The 15,112-nt window shown below is 46.1% G+C and overlaps 1 protein-coding gene across 4 annotated transcripts in view; it reads left to right on the top strand.

Moving 5' to 3' along the window:
• Positions 1-15,112, top strand: part of FNDC3B (fibronectin type III domain containing 3B) — a 317,671-nt gene that overhangs the window by 263,563 nt on the left and 38,996 nt on the right. For all 4 annotated transcript variants that reach the window (XM_027774421.1, XM_014590333.2, XM_027774420.1 and 1 more), the window contains 8 exons: positions 1-114; positions 1,545-1,719; positions 3,930-4,016; positions 5,595-5,733; positions 8,713-8,784; positions 9,742-9,860; positions 11,506-11,611; positions 12,752-12,924. In XM_027774421.1, the coding sequence (XP_027630222.1) occupies positions 1-114; positions 1,545-1,719; positions 3,930-4,016; positions 5,595-5,733; positions 8,713-8,784; positions 9,742-9,860; positions 11,506-11,611; positions 12,752-12,924 (985 nt within the window). The remainder of the gene's footprint in view (positions 115-1,544; positions 1,720-3,929; positions 4,017-5,594; positions 5,734-8,712; positions 8,785-9,741; positions 9,861-11,505; positions 11,612-12,751; positions 12,925-15,112) is intronic.

The following is a 15,112-nucleotide window of genomic DNA, read 5'->3' as shown; positions in this document are numbered from 1 at the left end:
CAGTGGTTTCAGACAGTGCTTCTTCGGGAGCCAGAAGCACTGCAAGCTGACGAAGCTTTGTCCAGCCATGGGGTACACGTTCAGGCTGGCTGCCCGGAATGACATCGGTACCAGGTATGACATTCCCGGTCACCTTGCCCTCGGTTGTGGGGTGGTGATCCTGAGCTTTCTCGCACGCTGCGGGAAGGTGTGAGGAGGCCTGCTGCCTCCACAGCGAACCAACGTGAGATTTTCCAGAGGGAGTCCCCCTGAGCAGAAGGCCTCTTCAAGGTGGCGAATGCCATAGGCCTCTCTGAAGCCTCGTGAGCCATCCTCTGAAGGCCCAGCAGGGGCCTCTCAGAGCCAAGGCGAAGAGAGCAGTACAGATTTTGAAAGTAATTCTTCTTAGGGCTGTTTCCTTTTTTTCCAGACTATGTGCCGTTTCTTTCATCACTTGAGCAGGCTCTTTATTAGTTACCTTTTTTCAATCACGCGAGTATTTCCTGATGCAGAGGGAGGGGTGCTGCGCCAGCTATTGTCTGGCCCAGAGCAGTCCTCCCAGGAGAGGAGAAAGCCTGGGCCGTCCTGGGCTCTGCTGCTTGTCCCGGCTGCAACAGAGAGGCAAGAACAGGTGTGTGTGGAGCCCTCAGTCATTAAAGAGGCTTCGCGAGGCCGTGTTTCAACTGCACTTGCTGGCAACTCTTGATTAAGGGGAAAAAATCTTTATCTTTCAACTCTGCCTGTTGAAAATCTCAAAGGTTCAGCACATCAGTGATTCCCAACCTTCTTCCTAGACTAAAGCACTTTTGTTCATGTCACAAAGTTTTGCACACCCGCTCTCGCATCCCAGCTACCCATTGTAGTTTGAGAGTTCACTGGTCGAAAAAGTCATTAGACAGAAGCGTCTGTGGTTCAAGCATGTTTGCATGAATTAGAAGCATCTACAAGCTTTGGAAAACACTGCTGTATGCATTTATAAAACCCTTATTCTGTCACCAGTTATTGGTGCTCACATTAATTTGCAGACTCCTCGGTAGCTTTGTGAACAATGCACTGAGCTCTGCGTCCTGTTCGAGACTTTGGGGGTGGGGAGGGACAAACTTTTAAATATATTGACCTACAACTTGATATGCTTTTCTTTTTTTTAATTTCATTTATTATTATCATTACCATTATTTAATTTACTATAAGGCATGTACATTCACCAGAGAGAGACCAAGAAAGGGAAGGGAGAGAAAGGGGGAAAGAGGGAAAGTGAGAAAGCAAGCCGACAGGTCTGGGACTTGAACCACCATCGACCATGGGGGAATCCAGCATCTTAACCACCATGGCACTTGCTGGCCCCTCGATATGCTTTTCTGGTAGCAGATGATAGAGGGAAATAGGGCAGGTTGAAGGCTGTCGTTGGGAGTATCAATGAGAGATCCTTGCCTGCCTTTGGGTTCTGAGCCTGTCAGGCCCCAGACTTCCAACTCGGGCGAGGTGGGCAGCGTGTGGCCTTATCCCCCTCAACACGGAGACTCACCTGCTCCTAACTCTGTCCCACTGTGTGCGCTTCTCTTCAGCGGTTACAGCCAAGAGGTGGTATGCTACACGTTAGGGAACATCCCTCAGATGCCCTCTGCACCCAGACTTGTTCGAGCTGGCGTCACTTGGGTCACGCTGCAGTGGAATAAGCCAGAAGGCTGTTCGCCAGAGGAAGCAATTTCTTATACCCTGGAAATTCAGGAGGATGAAAACGTGAGTCTTGTAGATTGCGTACCTGTGGCTATGTTCCGTGTAAGCCCGCATCGTTGTAGCTACAGGGGGTCGTGAAGTAGATGAGCCACCCGAGTGCAACGCCGGCCTCTTCGTTCCCACCACCTCCACCACCACGAGCCTGCCCTCCCCATCCCAGTAAATGACAACCCGTGCTATTACTGGGGGAAGCCGAAAACCCTTGGCCCCAAATACCAGTCAGCAAATCCTTTTCAAGTCTTTCTTCAAGTTGTCCACATCACCAACCATTTTCACCATCTCCATAACGACAGCCTTTGCTAGCCACCACCTTGCCCCGGGAAGTCGCAGGGGCAGCGTTATCCTCAACTTCCCCTCCTTACCCCACGGCCTGAGCGGCCCATAAATCGTGCCTAGGTTCCGTCAGTGTTCTGCTCAGAACCTCCCTGCCTCGGGGCTCTCAGCAGAGCCCTCCTGGCATCCACAGTCCTGTGTACAGGCCCCACTGCCTTCCCTGCTCCTCCCACCACGGCCTCCCCGGTCCCTGCCTGTCCCTGAACATACTCAGCACGTTCTGGCCCGAAGGCCTGTGTGTTCCCATGCCGTGTGGTGAGCATGTGCTTCCAGGTGGCCCTGGCCCACCTCCCTCGCTGCCTTCAGGTCTCTTTGCCGATGTCATGTCTTAGGACAGCCTCTCCCTGACCACTCCGTAGAGCAGACTGTCCAGGGACGGAACTGTTCTGCAGGATATGCTGGCCCACGGGGAGCGCCCGCACACGTGTGGCTCTCAAGCACGGGAGCTGTGGCTTGTGGGCCCGTGGGGCTCAGGGTTGTTTCTTATTTGTTTGCTTTGTTGTGTTTGTTTGTTTTGTCTTGTTTTTGTTTTTTAAAAATTATTTAACTTTATTTATTTATTTGAATTTATTTATTTATTTTAATTTGACCCAAGTGATGGGGGGTGGGTAGTGAGAAAGCAAGCAAGCCTCCAGGTCCAGGACTCGAACCACAGTCGGCCATGTGGGAGTCCAGCACCCTTAACTGCACATCAACTGCTGGCCCTCACAGACCTGAGGTTTTACCTGTGGTACATGTTAATTCAGCGAGCCAAATGTGGCTGCCATGCTGCGCTCACAGAGCTGTGGGGAGCAGCATCTCACAGGCTCCCCCTCGCCCTCCTCCTACCCAGTTTTAGTTTTTGTTCCAGCACCGACTTCCACATGGCATGCTTGCTGTTGCATGTCAGTGTTTTGTTTTTAGTTACTTTCTGTAATGGGCACATAAGCCTCTTGTGAGCAAGGCCCTATGTGCTCTTGGGCAGTGCTGGCTCCTGAGAACCTAGTAGAGAGCCTGGTGCATAGAAGGTGCTCAGCAGCAGTGGATGGATGGATGGGTGGATGGATAGATGGTGGGTGGGTAGGTTGGTGGATGGATGGATGGATGGATGGATGGAGGAATGGATGGATAGGTGGATGATGGTCAGTACTACTGAATGAATTTCATACATTTGACTTCTAGTGGGATGTTTATGCTCTTAAAGGATCCCGCCTTCCCCCTCTTCTGCCCTTCCCCCCTTGGCCAGAAGCGGAAACCACACGGATGGCTACTCAGATACACTTCATTTCATAGCACACTGCAACTTGACAGTGAAGTCCTCAACAAGAGCCTTCTTATGTGACAACATTGTTAAATAAAAAATGTTACAGTGCTGGGAACCAGCAGTTAGCGTAATGGCTATGTCGCTGGACTCCCACATAGGCAACCGCAGTTCGCGTCCCGGACCCGGTGGCTTAAAACTCATGCCGGGCGCGTGTGCGTGTGTGCCCAAGATCCCGAGAGGAGAATGGAGGAGAAGGGATTAGGGCCTGGCCATCTCCCCTGGGGGGTGATTTCTCGCTTTCTGTCTCTATGTCTCTCTCTCTCTGTCTGTCTGGCGAGCGCATGCTCCCTATAGCGAAAAAAACCTCTCCAAAAAAAAAAAAAAAAATTAGAAAGAAAAAAATGTTCCAGTGCTTACAGCCCCAGGAGAACTTAGAGTGTGATAGCAACATTCTCATTTAAGGCTCGAGTGCCGTCTATAGCACTGTGGGTCTCCGGTACTCTGCTTTGCAGTAGCTGCCAGACATCTGGCCCCTGGCGATGGTAGGAAGAAACAGTATAAAAATTCTATGTACAAACGTCTTTAATGCCCAGATTTTATGATACTGATGTGTTTTTTTCTGGCTTTGCTTTTTCAGGATAACCTTTTCCACCCAAAATACACTGGAGAGGATTTAACCTGTACTGTGAAAAATCTCAAAAGAAGCACACAGTATAAATTCAGGGTGAGTCCGTCACTGTGGGACCTGAACTGCTTAAAAAGAAAGTTGCACCGTTTCCCATTTCTAATTGACTCTACAGGTTAAAAGACGCTTGAAGTTCACAGCACTTCACATTTCTAAAGTAACATTTATAAAGCGCACACCATCCTTAGTTTGTGGGAGAGCAGACTGTCATAACGTGCAATATACATTGTCTCAGGGCGCGGCCCGCCCCGAGCCTGGGACAAGGCGAACCAGACTCCGATTGCACCTGCTCCCCGCCCCCCTCTTCCATGCTGCTCCTTTCAGTTCAGTTCGTTCCTCTTGCTCTGCATTTTCCATTGCTCTTCTGCCCCTTTCTTCACGGTTTCATTTTTCTCTTCTAATTACTCACCCTCACTCCACTTAGGCCGTCCTGGGTCCTTAACAACCACTATTAACCTTCACCAGAGGACTTCGTATTGTAGCCAAAATACAGATTCAACTTCGTGATCATTGAGGGAAAGAAAAGGCAGTGCGCTTGGTGCATTTGGCGCACTGACCCTGCGCATAGCGACACAGAGCCTTGATAGGAAAAGCGTTTTGGAGAGAGAAGGTTGTCTTTGGTTCAGGCCTCTCTCTAACTTGGGGGCTGAATGGCGTTACTTGACGGGCAGCCGTCACTTGATGAGTAGCTGTCATTATCCAGGGAGGTCTGACTGCTGGAGGAAAACACTTTCTGCCGTGTTAGGGACACTGGCTGCGAAGACGTGGCTAGACTGCAGCTTTTCTCCACCAGGTGGCACTGCCCTACTCTTAAATAAGTGAGATTTGGTTTTTGTATGCTTTATCTCCCCAACGCTTTCCTTCCATGAAACAATAGGAACTAGCTGGAGACATATTGGTTTAATTGCATGGAAGTGCTGCAAAAGTTCATGGGAAAATGGAATTATAAAGTAGGAGTTTATTTTAGTGCAAACATTTTTGAAATCTGTGCATAGTTTTTTTATACTAAGCATTTTCCATGAACACTTTGAAAATCCTCTTATGTCTTCTTGAAAGGGTAAAAACATTGTTAGCTAAAATCCACTTTATGGTTTTATGCTTAATTGCTCATAGTCAACGCTCTAGAAAATAAATCCTCCTTAATGAGCGCCTCTGTTTAGACAGAGAACGTGTGCATGAGTGTGCGTGTGTGTGTCCAGCCTGAGTTTACAGATGTCCCGATCTCGCCATGTTAAAAAGTTATCACCAGGGGCCAGCAGATGCCGTAATGGGTACGTCGCTGGACTTCCATGTGGTTGACCGTGGTTCAGGTACTGGACCACGTGGCTTAAACTCATGCCGTGTGTGTGTGTGTGTGTGTGTGTGTGTGTGTGTGTGCACGCGCGCATGCAAGCGTGCCCAAAATCCCGAGAAGAGAATGGAGGATAAGGGATTGCAGTATGGTCGTCTCCCTGGGAGCTGATTTCTCGCTTTATGTCTCTCTGTCTCTCCCGCAAGCGCACACACTCTGTGGCAAAAAAATCTCTTTTTTTTTAAAAAAAAAAGGTCTCACCGATTTCCTGTCTGATTGCTAAATGTTAATGTTTTGTTTTGTTTTGTTTTTTCATTGTGATGCAGCTGACTGCTTCTAATATGGAAGGGAAAAGCTGTCCCAGTGAAGTGCTGGTTTGTACAACAAGTCCTGACAGGCCTGGACCTCCTACCAGGCCCCTTGTTAAAGGACCGGTTACACCTCACGGCTTTAGTGTCAAATGGGGTATGTTTTGCTGCCTTTTTTTTTTTAAACAGATTTTTAAAAATCAATTTATTTCACTAGCCAATTAGTAAATAAGTAAAAAAAAAAAAGCAGTAATATTTGCAGGAGTTTTATGCATTTGAAATGTGTGAAAAACCTCTTAAGAATTCTACAAATTGGAATACACTGTTCCATTAAAATGGAATTTTAACAGACAGTTAAATTTTAACTACGAACATGGAGAATTTTAAAAGTATCTCATTTGTTTTATGATTTTTTTATATTACATATTTTTCTTATATTTTTAATGTATTATTCAAATGTAGTATTTCTAAATATATAGTTCATTCTTCAGTAGCTCACCCTTAAAAAAAAAGTTAACTAGGAACCAGCAGTTAGAGTAATGGCTATGTCGCTGGATTCCCATGTAGTCGACCACGGTTCGCGTCCCGGACCTGGTGGCTTAAAACTCACGCCAGGTGTGTGTGCGTGCGTGCTCAAGATCCTGAGAGGAGAATGGAGGAGAAGGGATTGCGGCGTGACCATCCCCCCTGGGGGGTGATTTCTCGCTCTCTGTCTCTATGTCTCTCTCTGTCCTTCTGGCGAGCGCATGCGCCCTATAGCAAAAACCTCTCAAAAAAAAAAAGTTAACAGTATGTAATAGAAACTTTCTGATGTGTAAAGTTAATATTGAAAATATATCTCAAAGTTTAGGTATGTCTGTCGTCTTAAATAAATTTTGGAACACAGAATGTTTAAGTTGCAGTGGATTAGCAATACTTTTGTTTTCTTTGTCATTTATGTGTAACTAGTCTTGAACTTCAGGAATTTTTCATATTGAACTTCATATGGATTTTGGTATTATTTGGTGGGAGAATATTATGGCTCACCTTCATTACAGGGGTTCTTTCAGTGAAGTGAATGAAATGACAAGGTTGTAAACATTTATAACTATTTAAAACTGGTGTGTAATTTTTACTAGCATTATATAATAATATTAACTACCTAAAAGGAAAAAAAAAAAGTAGAAATACAACAACAAAATTTGCCTGACAGCCAATGTAAGGGGAATTTTAAACCTTAAAAGACCAGTTACTGGAGACCAACCATTAAGATACTTAATTGTTTCAAGTTGCCTAATTATTTTGAGGCAGAATTACTAAGATTATTTTCTTGGAAGAGGAATATAATTAAAAGAAACTATAAAAAAGTAGGTGTATTTTTCGCCAGACTGTATAGCTTTTTGCTCAGAAAATCCTAGCATGTTCTTTCAACATGACGATCACTTTCATTAGCTATATGCTGTAATGTTTAACTTGATAATTATTATTGCACATGTCTGTTGCTGGAGTGTGTATACATGAATGGAAATACCAGGGGAAAGGAAAGGAAAAATATATTTTCTAGATCCGTATGTTGTAAACTTAAGTGTCCTTAGGAAAAGTCTCCTTTCCCTCTAAGGACGTAGAAGTTACAGGCTGACACTAGAAGAAAACTCATCAGTCTTGCAGAATTATACAGAAAAGCGTTTTTCTGCTCAGAAAATAAAACCCTGCAGGCATAGAGTTACCAGTAGACCATTTACCCAAGGTGAGATAAGGCCCTAGGGATAAGCTGGACCCTTCTTCAAGCTGTCTGCCTGGTACCACATTCCTTCTGATCTGGATCTCTGGTTTTAGATCAGGTCTACCCGGGATATGAAGTTTGCTTACTAGCAAACTATGATGGAACAGACTGACTCCATTTTAGTATTTTATTTACTTGGTCAATGCCTTTTTGCACTTCTTTTTCCTTCCCTCTATATCTCTCAAAAGAATCTGGTCACTGATAAAATAAGTGAAGTTAAAAAAAGACTAAAATAATAAAAACAAAAAGTATATGAATATTTCATCCTATATAAAAATGATCAAATATCAAAGAGTGGCTTTTAGATTTCTCAAAGTAAATTCTTTTTTTTTTAAGAGGGATTTTTGCTATAGGGCATGTGTGCTCTTCAGAGAGACAGAGAAGAGAGACAGAAAGTGAGAAATCACCCCCAGGGGAATGGGCACTCTTAGGATCCTCTTAGGATTCTGGGCATGCACGCACTTACACCCGGCGTAACTTTCAAACCATCAGATCCAGGATTCTAATCATGGTTGACCGGTGGGAGTCTAGTGACATAACCATTATACCACCTTTTGGAGAGATTTTCGCTATAGGACGCATGCGCTCGCCAGACAGACAGAGATAGACATAGAGACAGAAAGCAAGAAATCACCTCCCGGGGGGATGGTCACGCCACAATCCCTTCTCCTCCATTCTCCTCTTGGGATCTTGGGCACGTATGCACACATGCCCGGTGTGAGTTTTAAGCCACCGGGTTCGGGACGCGAACCGTGGTCGACTACGTGGGAGTCCAGCGACATAGCCATTACGCCAACTGCTGGTTCCCTCAAAGTAAATTCTTAATGAAACAGAAAAATCGATTCAGGGCCAGCCTCACGGTGTAGTAGTTAAATGCAGCGCACAGGGGGCTGGATCCCAGTGAGACCACAATTCAAATCCTGGCCCTGGTTATGTGCAGAACACAGTGGGAACAGGTGCGTGCATACCCAAAAGCCTGATAGGATGGAGAAAGGGAGGAATCAGGACGTGACCACCCCCCAGTAGAGGGCTCGTATCTCTCTCTTTATTCCCACCCTCCTGCAAGCACACGTGCCCTCTGGCAATTAAAAAAGAAAAAAGGGGTGGGAGGGGAGGGTCAATTCATAGTTTTAAGTTTTATAATTCACTTAAATGCTAATTCTTTGCCACTTCTTGCTCAAAGAATTTTGAATAGTATTCAAGGTTTTTGGTTTGTATTTTGTTTTTCAAAGGAGTTGGAGAAAATTAACTATTGTGCCTTTTAGTCAGGCTTAAACTTATGACAATATGTTATATAATGTTATGTTTTCTAGTGATATACCAATAAAAATCAATACTTGTTTATTAGTAATGAGACATTTGCTTCCTTTCCAGATCCTCCGAAGGACAACGGTGGTTCAGAAATTCTCACGTACTTACTGGAGATTACTGATGGAAATTCTGAAGGTGAAGCGTCTGGAAATATTCTATTCAGACCCAGTAGCGAGCCCTTTTCCTCAGACGGTGTACCTCCTTCTAGTAATAGCAGGCAGCCGTTCGCTTGGATGTTAGAGGCATACAAGCAGCGAACTTTAATCACATATTGGCGGTTTTTCTGTTTCAAACACTGTCCCAGAGAGCAGAATCTGCTTGAAGCATGCGTTATATTTTAAACTGTCACGACATCTAGTTTTCACTGATGTCACCTAATGATATAACCACCTAACAGGCAAAAAGCAAAGTGGAAATCTAAAATGAAATACTGACTGACAGCCAAGCAGCATATGGAAAGTCTGAAATACTGTTAGGCTTTTATCAAAGACCAACTAGCAAGACCTATGATGTCTTCTGTTGTGTGTTTCTATTTTCTATTTTTCTGTTGCCTAATGTCATTTTTAAAACCAGATGATTCTAATAAATAGGGTAAATGAATTTAAGTTTTTCATCCCCTAACACTCTTTTCTGGAAATCCTTTTAAGTAAAGAAAGCGTCAGAAGTCAGTAGCAGAAAGGCTCAGCTGGGGGTCATGGGGGTCCTCTGATCTGTGAGACAAGATACAGTGCCATGTGCTAGTGACAGGTGTCACTCTCCTACCAGGGGTTCCAGTCGTCTTTTCCCTGTAGCAGAATTCATTGCTGTTTCCATTATGGTTTAGTTTCGGACCACATTCAGACCTCGTGGTCAGCAAATGTAACCCTCAGGGCGATACTCAGTAGTCTAGCGAGCAGTACGAAGTATGAGGAATGAGTCCATGTCATTTTAGTGTTTCAGTTTGTCATGGCAGTGGAAAGAGAGCCCTTTGGCTGTTAAAAGAAGAGAAAAGCACTGATGCTGGCTTTTGTGGAAAGCGCTGAGCCCTTTCTTTTTTCGGTGGTCGATATTATGACAAAAGGCATCAACTCACGTGTGATTCTTGTTTTACAGCAAACCAGTGGGCAGTGGCCTACAGTGGGGCAGACACGGAGCACACGCTCACCGACCTGAAGCCGGGCACTTTGTACAGGCTCCGTGCGTGCTGCATCAGCACCGGGGGGCACAGTCAGGTGGGCGTGTCTCCCATCAAAGCCAGCCCCTTCTGTCAAACTCGGACGAGCTTTCGGGAACTTTGGTGCAAAGCCACCACGCAAGAATGTGTCTTAGTCATGGTTACAGGGTCCCCTCCGAAAACGACAAATAGAGATTTTGAGTTGTGCTTTAAGGGACCCACAAAATAGGCGTGGGTGATTCTCAGCTGAATCGTGGTACTTGCAGGGATGTTTAAGAACATGGGTTATTTCTCAGAAAACATGGGTTATTTCTCAGAATCATGAGACAGATGAAACCCGTCTGGAATTTGCAGTAGCTACATGAGAGCACCACCATTATTGCAGTGATAAAGAAATAAAAAAGTGTAGACCTTAGACTCAAAAAGCTAGGACCTCCTGGACAGCTCTGCTGTTATCGGTTCATTTTGTGAGATTCTTCAAGGTGCTTTGCTGCCATCTGCTGGAAGATGGTTAGAAAAGCGACACACATCTGTGCCCACAGAGCCAAATAGCAGGGCCCGCCCTGGTGCAGTGCCCAACCCACGCAGCTGTGGGCACCAGCCGGTCCCTCGTCTGCCTCTTACCTGACCGTACCCTGGCCCCTCGGTGTGCCAGGAGCTTTGGTTTCACCACGTGGTGTTCTTAGAGGTGCAAATCTCTTAATGCCTTACATATAAAGTAGTCTAGGCATGAGATCATTGTTTGAGTGGTTTTACCTTATTTTAAGAAAATTGAGAGAGCAGAAAAGTGGTCAGGTATGTTTTTCTGTAGAGATGTTGAACATTATGATTTCAAATCATTAATATATATAGAGAGAGTGGCAGGTTGGGTTGGCTTTTCCACAGAATGCATGCCTGCCTTGGAAGGCTGGCTGTTCCCAGTCAGCCCACCCCACATCCTCTGCTGTTCATTTTCTGCCCTGCAGCCCAAGGGCAATAGTACTGCAGCGTCTAGATCGTCCATGTAGACAGAGTTCTTGTGAGTAGGAGGCCAGCTAGACTGCTCTTAGGCGGTGCCTCCCAGGATGGAGCGTGTCCCCGTTAGAGCCACAGACTGTCGGTGGGTACCGCCCCTGACGGCATCCCCGGATACGTGGAGCCGTTCCTCTGAACCGGTCCTCGGGGGAGACTGGGTCTGGCTGACCACACAGCTTGGCTCTGTTCTCTGTCTCAGAAGCAGCGTCAGCAGTGTCAGGCAGTTTCTTCCCCAGCAGACTCAGGCCACCAGGTCCTGGGAAAAGGAGGCCCGCACTGACTTCAGCACTAACAGAACCTGCTGGTTAACGCCAGCCCCGGCTGACTGAGGCTGGCTTTATTTACTCTCTGCTCAGTGTGTGGCTGGTTGGCCATTTGTGGCACCGTTTTACAGTGTTTTCTTCCAACCTCATGAAAATTCTCCTAATTTTGGCTTAAAGGGAAATAAACCCTACGATGCACCACACTCGTACCTAAGCCGATTTCAGAAATCGTCATTCTGGTTTTTACTATGCTGCATGCAACACGTTCACACACATGCATGTTCCTATGAAGATCTTAGCGCATAGAAAGCATGTAGTCGCGTGTTCCCATGGGGTGGCATTTACAGTGCTGGGTGGAGTTTGTTGGTACGCAGAGGTCTGGTCCATGCACGGTAGCTAAGGTGATTCTCTGCTGTCTCCCTGCAGTGTTCCGAGAGTCTACCTGTTCGCACACTAAGCATTGCACCGGGTCAGTGTCGACCGCCCAGGGTTCTGGGTAGACCAAAGCACAAAGAAGTCCACTTAGAGTGGGGTGAGTGAACAAATCTTCACACTGTTTGGGCCATCGGGGCCTTCGGAGATAAAGACTTGATGCTTTGTAATTAAGTGTCAAGCCTGCCTTCTGCAAAACGTACTTTTCTGTTGAAGATGTTCAGATGCGTTTTACTGTGGGTTGGCTGGGCTTTGTTGTCCCTCGCCCTCCTGTTCCAGATGGTGCTCTGTGCTCTTCACGCTTTACCCTCCAGGGGGTGCTTTTCTAGGGATAGATTCGGACCAGCCTATCTTTTCCGGGAATTTGTCAACTTTTTATAAGTTAAGATCAATTTAGAGAATAGACCAAGAAAAGGCTCCTAGATTAAGACGGAATCTTTTCTCCCGTGGGTGTGCAGTGACCCTTGCTGCTTGGCCACGTGTGTTTTCACGGTTTTGACGTAAGCTGTACTAGCACTTCCAGCTGGGCCGGCAGTTACGGCATGGACACTTTCAAGCAGTTTTAACATGCAGAGCTCTGGCAGACCACCTGGTCACACGATGTTTGTTTAAAGCGTAATAAGATACCATGTCCGTTGTAGGTCCTATACCTGTATTTACATGAGCTTTGGTTTCAAGTGAAAGAGAAGATTTTTCTCTCCTCTTCTCCTTCTCTCGTATTAGAACATGAAGAAATTAGCCTAAACTATTATTTTGAAATTATTTTATTAATGTACTTCCTTTGGAAAATATAGATAATATTGTTGGAGAACTCTTCTCTTGTAGCTCTTTTTTTGGTGGGGGAATGAGTTCTTTTTTAAGAGAAATACTGGAGACCAGCAGATGGCATAATGGTTATGTTGCTGGACTCCCACGTTGTTGACCGTGGTTCTAGTCCTGGACCTGGTGGCTTAAAACTCACGTCAGGCACGTGTGTGTGCATGCCCAAAATCCTAAGAGAACAGAGGAGAAGGGGTTGCACCGTGGCCATCCCCCTCGGGTGGGGGGGTGATTTTTCACTTTCTCTCTCTCTGGTTAGTGCACACACCCTGCAGCAAAACTGTCTCTTAAAAAAAAAGAGAGAAATGCTGAAGACAGACCACCTCCGTGATGTTCTGTAACACTAGTAGAAAATCAGCTGTGGTCTGACCACCTAACGGCACGGAGATGTTCTGAGATGAAGCACATTCTCCATTCACAGACGTTCCTGCATCTGAGAGTGGGTGCGAGGTCTCAGAGTACAGCGTGGAGGTGACGGAGCCCGAGGACGTGGCCTCGGAGGTGTACCACGGGCCGGAGCTGCAGTGCACTGTGGGCAACCTGCTCCCCGGGACCGTGTACCGTTTCAGGGTGCGGGCTCTGAACGACGGCGGGGTGAGTGCAGCTGTAGACCACAGCAGAGCCTGGGCGGAGTGCTCGCCGGTCCCACCGCGGTCCCTTCACTGTCCCGGTCACAGCCATGAAGGGAGTGCGTATAAAGCCTGGCTTCTGAACAGTATTGTGATTCCGTGTGGACACAGCCTTAGAAATGCGCTGTCTCTTTTGCTTTCATATTATCCTATTAAGATAGAGGTTAATAAGACTATCACCCTGCAGATGCTTTCGACAGTTCTTAAAAATATGTTTTTCTCGCATTGACTTTATCAGTTCTGAGAATTCGGCCTATGAGATAGTCCTATTAGTTCTGTAACATGTTCTCTAAACGAACCAATGATGTCTGAGATCAATTTTTACAACTGGAGGGGGAGGGACCAGCAGTTGGCATAATGGCTATGTGGCTGGACTCCCATGTAGTCAACTGCTCCTCTTCTCCTTCTCTCGTATTAGAACATGAAGAAATTAGCCTAAACTATTATTTTGAAATTATTTTATTAATGTACTTCCTTTGGAAAATATAGATAATATTGTTGGAGAACTCTTCTCTTATAGCTCTTTTTTTGGTGGGGGAATGAGTTCTTTTTTAAGAGAAATACTGGAGACCAGCAGATGGCATAATGGTTATGTTGCTGGACTCCCACGTTGTTGACCGTGGTTCTAGTCCTGGACCTGGTGGCTTAAAACTCACGTCAGGCACGTGTGTGTGCATGCCCAAAATCCTAAGAGAACAGAGGAGAAGGGGTTGCACCGTGGCCATCCCCCTCGGGTGGGGGGGTGATTTTTCACTTTCTCTCTCTCTGGTTAGTGCACACACCCTGCAGCAAAACTGTCTCTTAAAAAAAAAGAGAGAAATGCTGAAGACAGACCACCTCCGTGATGTTCTGTAACACTAGTAGAAAATCAGCTGTGGTCTGACCACCTAACGGCACGGAGATGTTCTGAGATGAAGCACATTCTCCATTCACAGACGTTCCTGCATCTGAGAGTGGGTGCGAGGTCTCAGAGTACAGCGTGGAGGTGACGGAGCCCGAGGACGTGGCCTCGGAGGTGTACCACGGGCCGGAGCTGCAGTGCACTGTGGGCAACCTGCTCCCCGGGACCGTGTACCGTTTCAGGGTGCGGGCTCTGAACGACGGCGGGGTGAGTGCAGCTGTAGACCACAGCAGAGCCTGGGCGGAGTGCTCGCCGGTCCCACCGCGGTCCCTTCACTGTCCCGGTCACAGCCATGAAGGGAGTGCGTATAAAGCCTGGCTTCTGAACAGTATTGTGATTCCGTGTGGACACAGCCTTAGAAATGCGCTGTCTCTTTTGCTTTCATATTATCCTATTAAGATAGAGGTTAATAAGACTATCACCCTGCAGATGCTTTCGACAGTTCTTAAAAATATGTTTTTCTCGCATTGACTTTATCAGTTCTGAGAATTCGGCCTATGAGATAGTCCTATTAGTTCTGTAACATGTTCTCTAAACGAACCAATGATGTCTGAGATCAATTTTTACAACTGGAGGGGGAGGGACCAGCAGTTGGCATAATGGCTATGTGGCTGGACTCCCATGTAGTCAACTGAGATTCGAATCCCGGTTCCAGTGGCATAAACTCATGCTGGGCGTGTGTGCCTGCCCAAGATCCCAAGAGGAGAATGGAGGAGAAGGGATTGCGGTGTGGCCATCTCCCCCGGGGAGTGATTTCTTGCTTTTTGTCTCTCTCTGTCTTTCTGGCGAGTGCATGCACCCTATAGCAAAAATACCTCTCTGGAAAAAAAAAAGAAAAGAACTGCTGTACCCTAGAAGAGTGTGCAATGACTATAAGCCAGAAATGATCATTTCGAAAGTCCCACTTATCTATTCGTGACAAATTAAAGCACAGCGTGTATCTGACTTAGTTTTCTTTGTCGTCCTCTGAGAAATGTTAAAGACACGGGTAAGGTCTATTATCTGTTGACGAGGATGTGTGTGGTGGTCTCAGCTGGGCTGGACTGAGGTGTCTATCATGCTGGGTAAAGTCTCTTCACAATCTAAATGATGGATAGCGACTTAATGTGTGAATAATAATAAAAATAAATGATAATAATAGTGATAAATAAAATAATCATTATTTCCTTTTCTCTTTTTTTTTTGGAGAGATTTTCACTATAGGGCGCGTGCGCTCGCCAGACAGACAGAGACATAGAGACAGAAAGCGAGA

This window comes from Tupaia chinensis, unplaced genomic scaffold (assembly GCF_000334495.1).
Source record: "Tupaia chinensis unplaced genomic scaffold, TupChi_1.0 Scaffold000430_1, whole genome shotgun sequence".
In the NCBI taxonomy this organism is placed as follows: domain Eukaryota; kingdom Metazoa; phylum Chordata; class Mammalia; order Scandentia; family Tupaiidae; genus Tupaia; species Tupaia belangeri.
The sequence above is the reverse complement of the archived record's forward strand: the minus strand, read 5'-3'. Positions and strand labels throughout refer to the sequence as shown.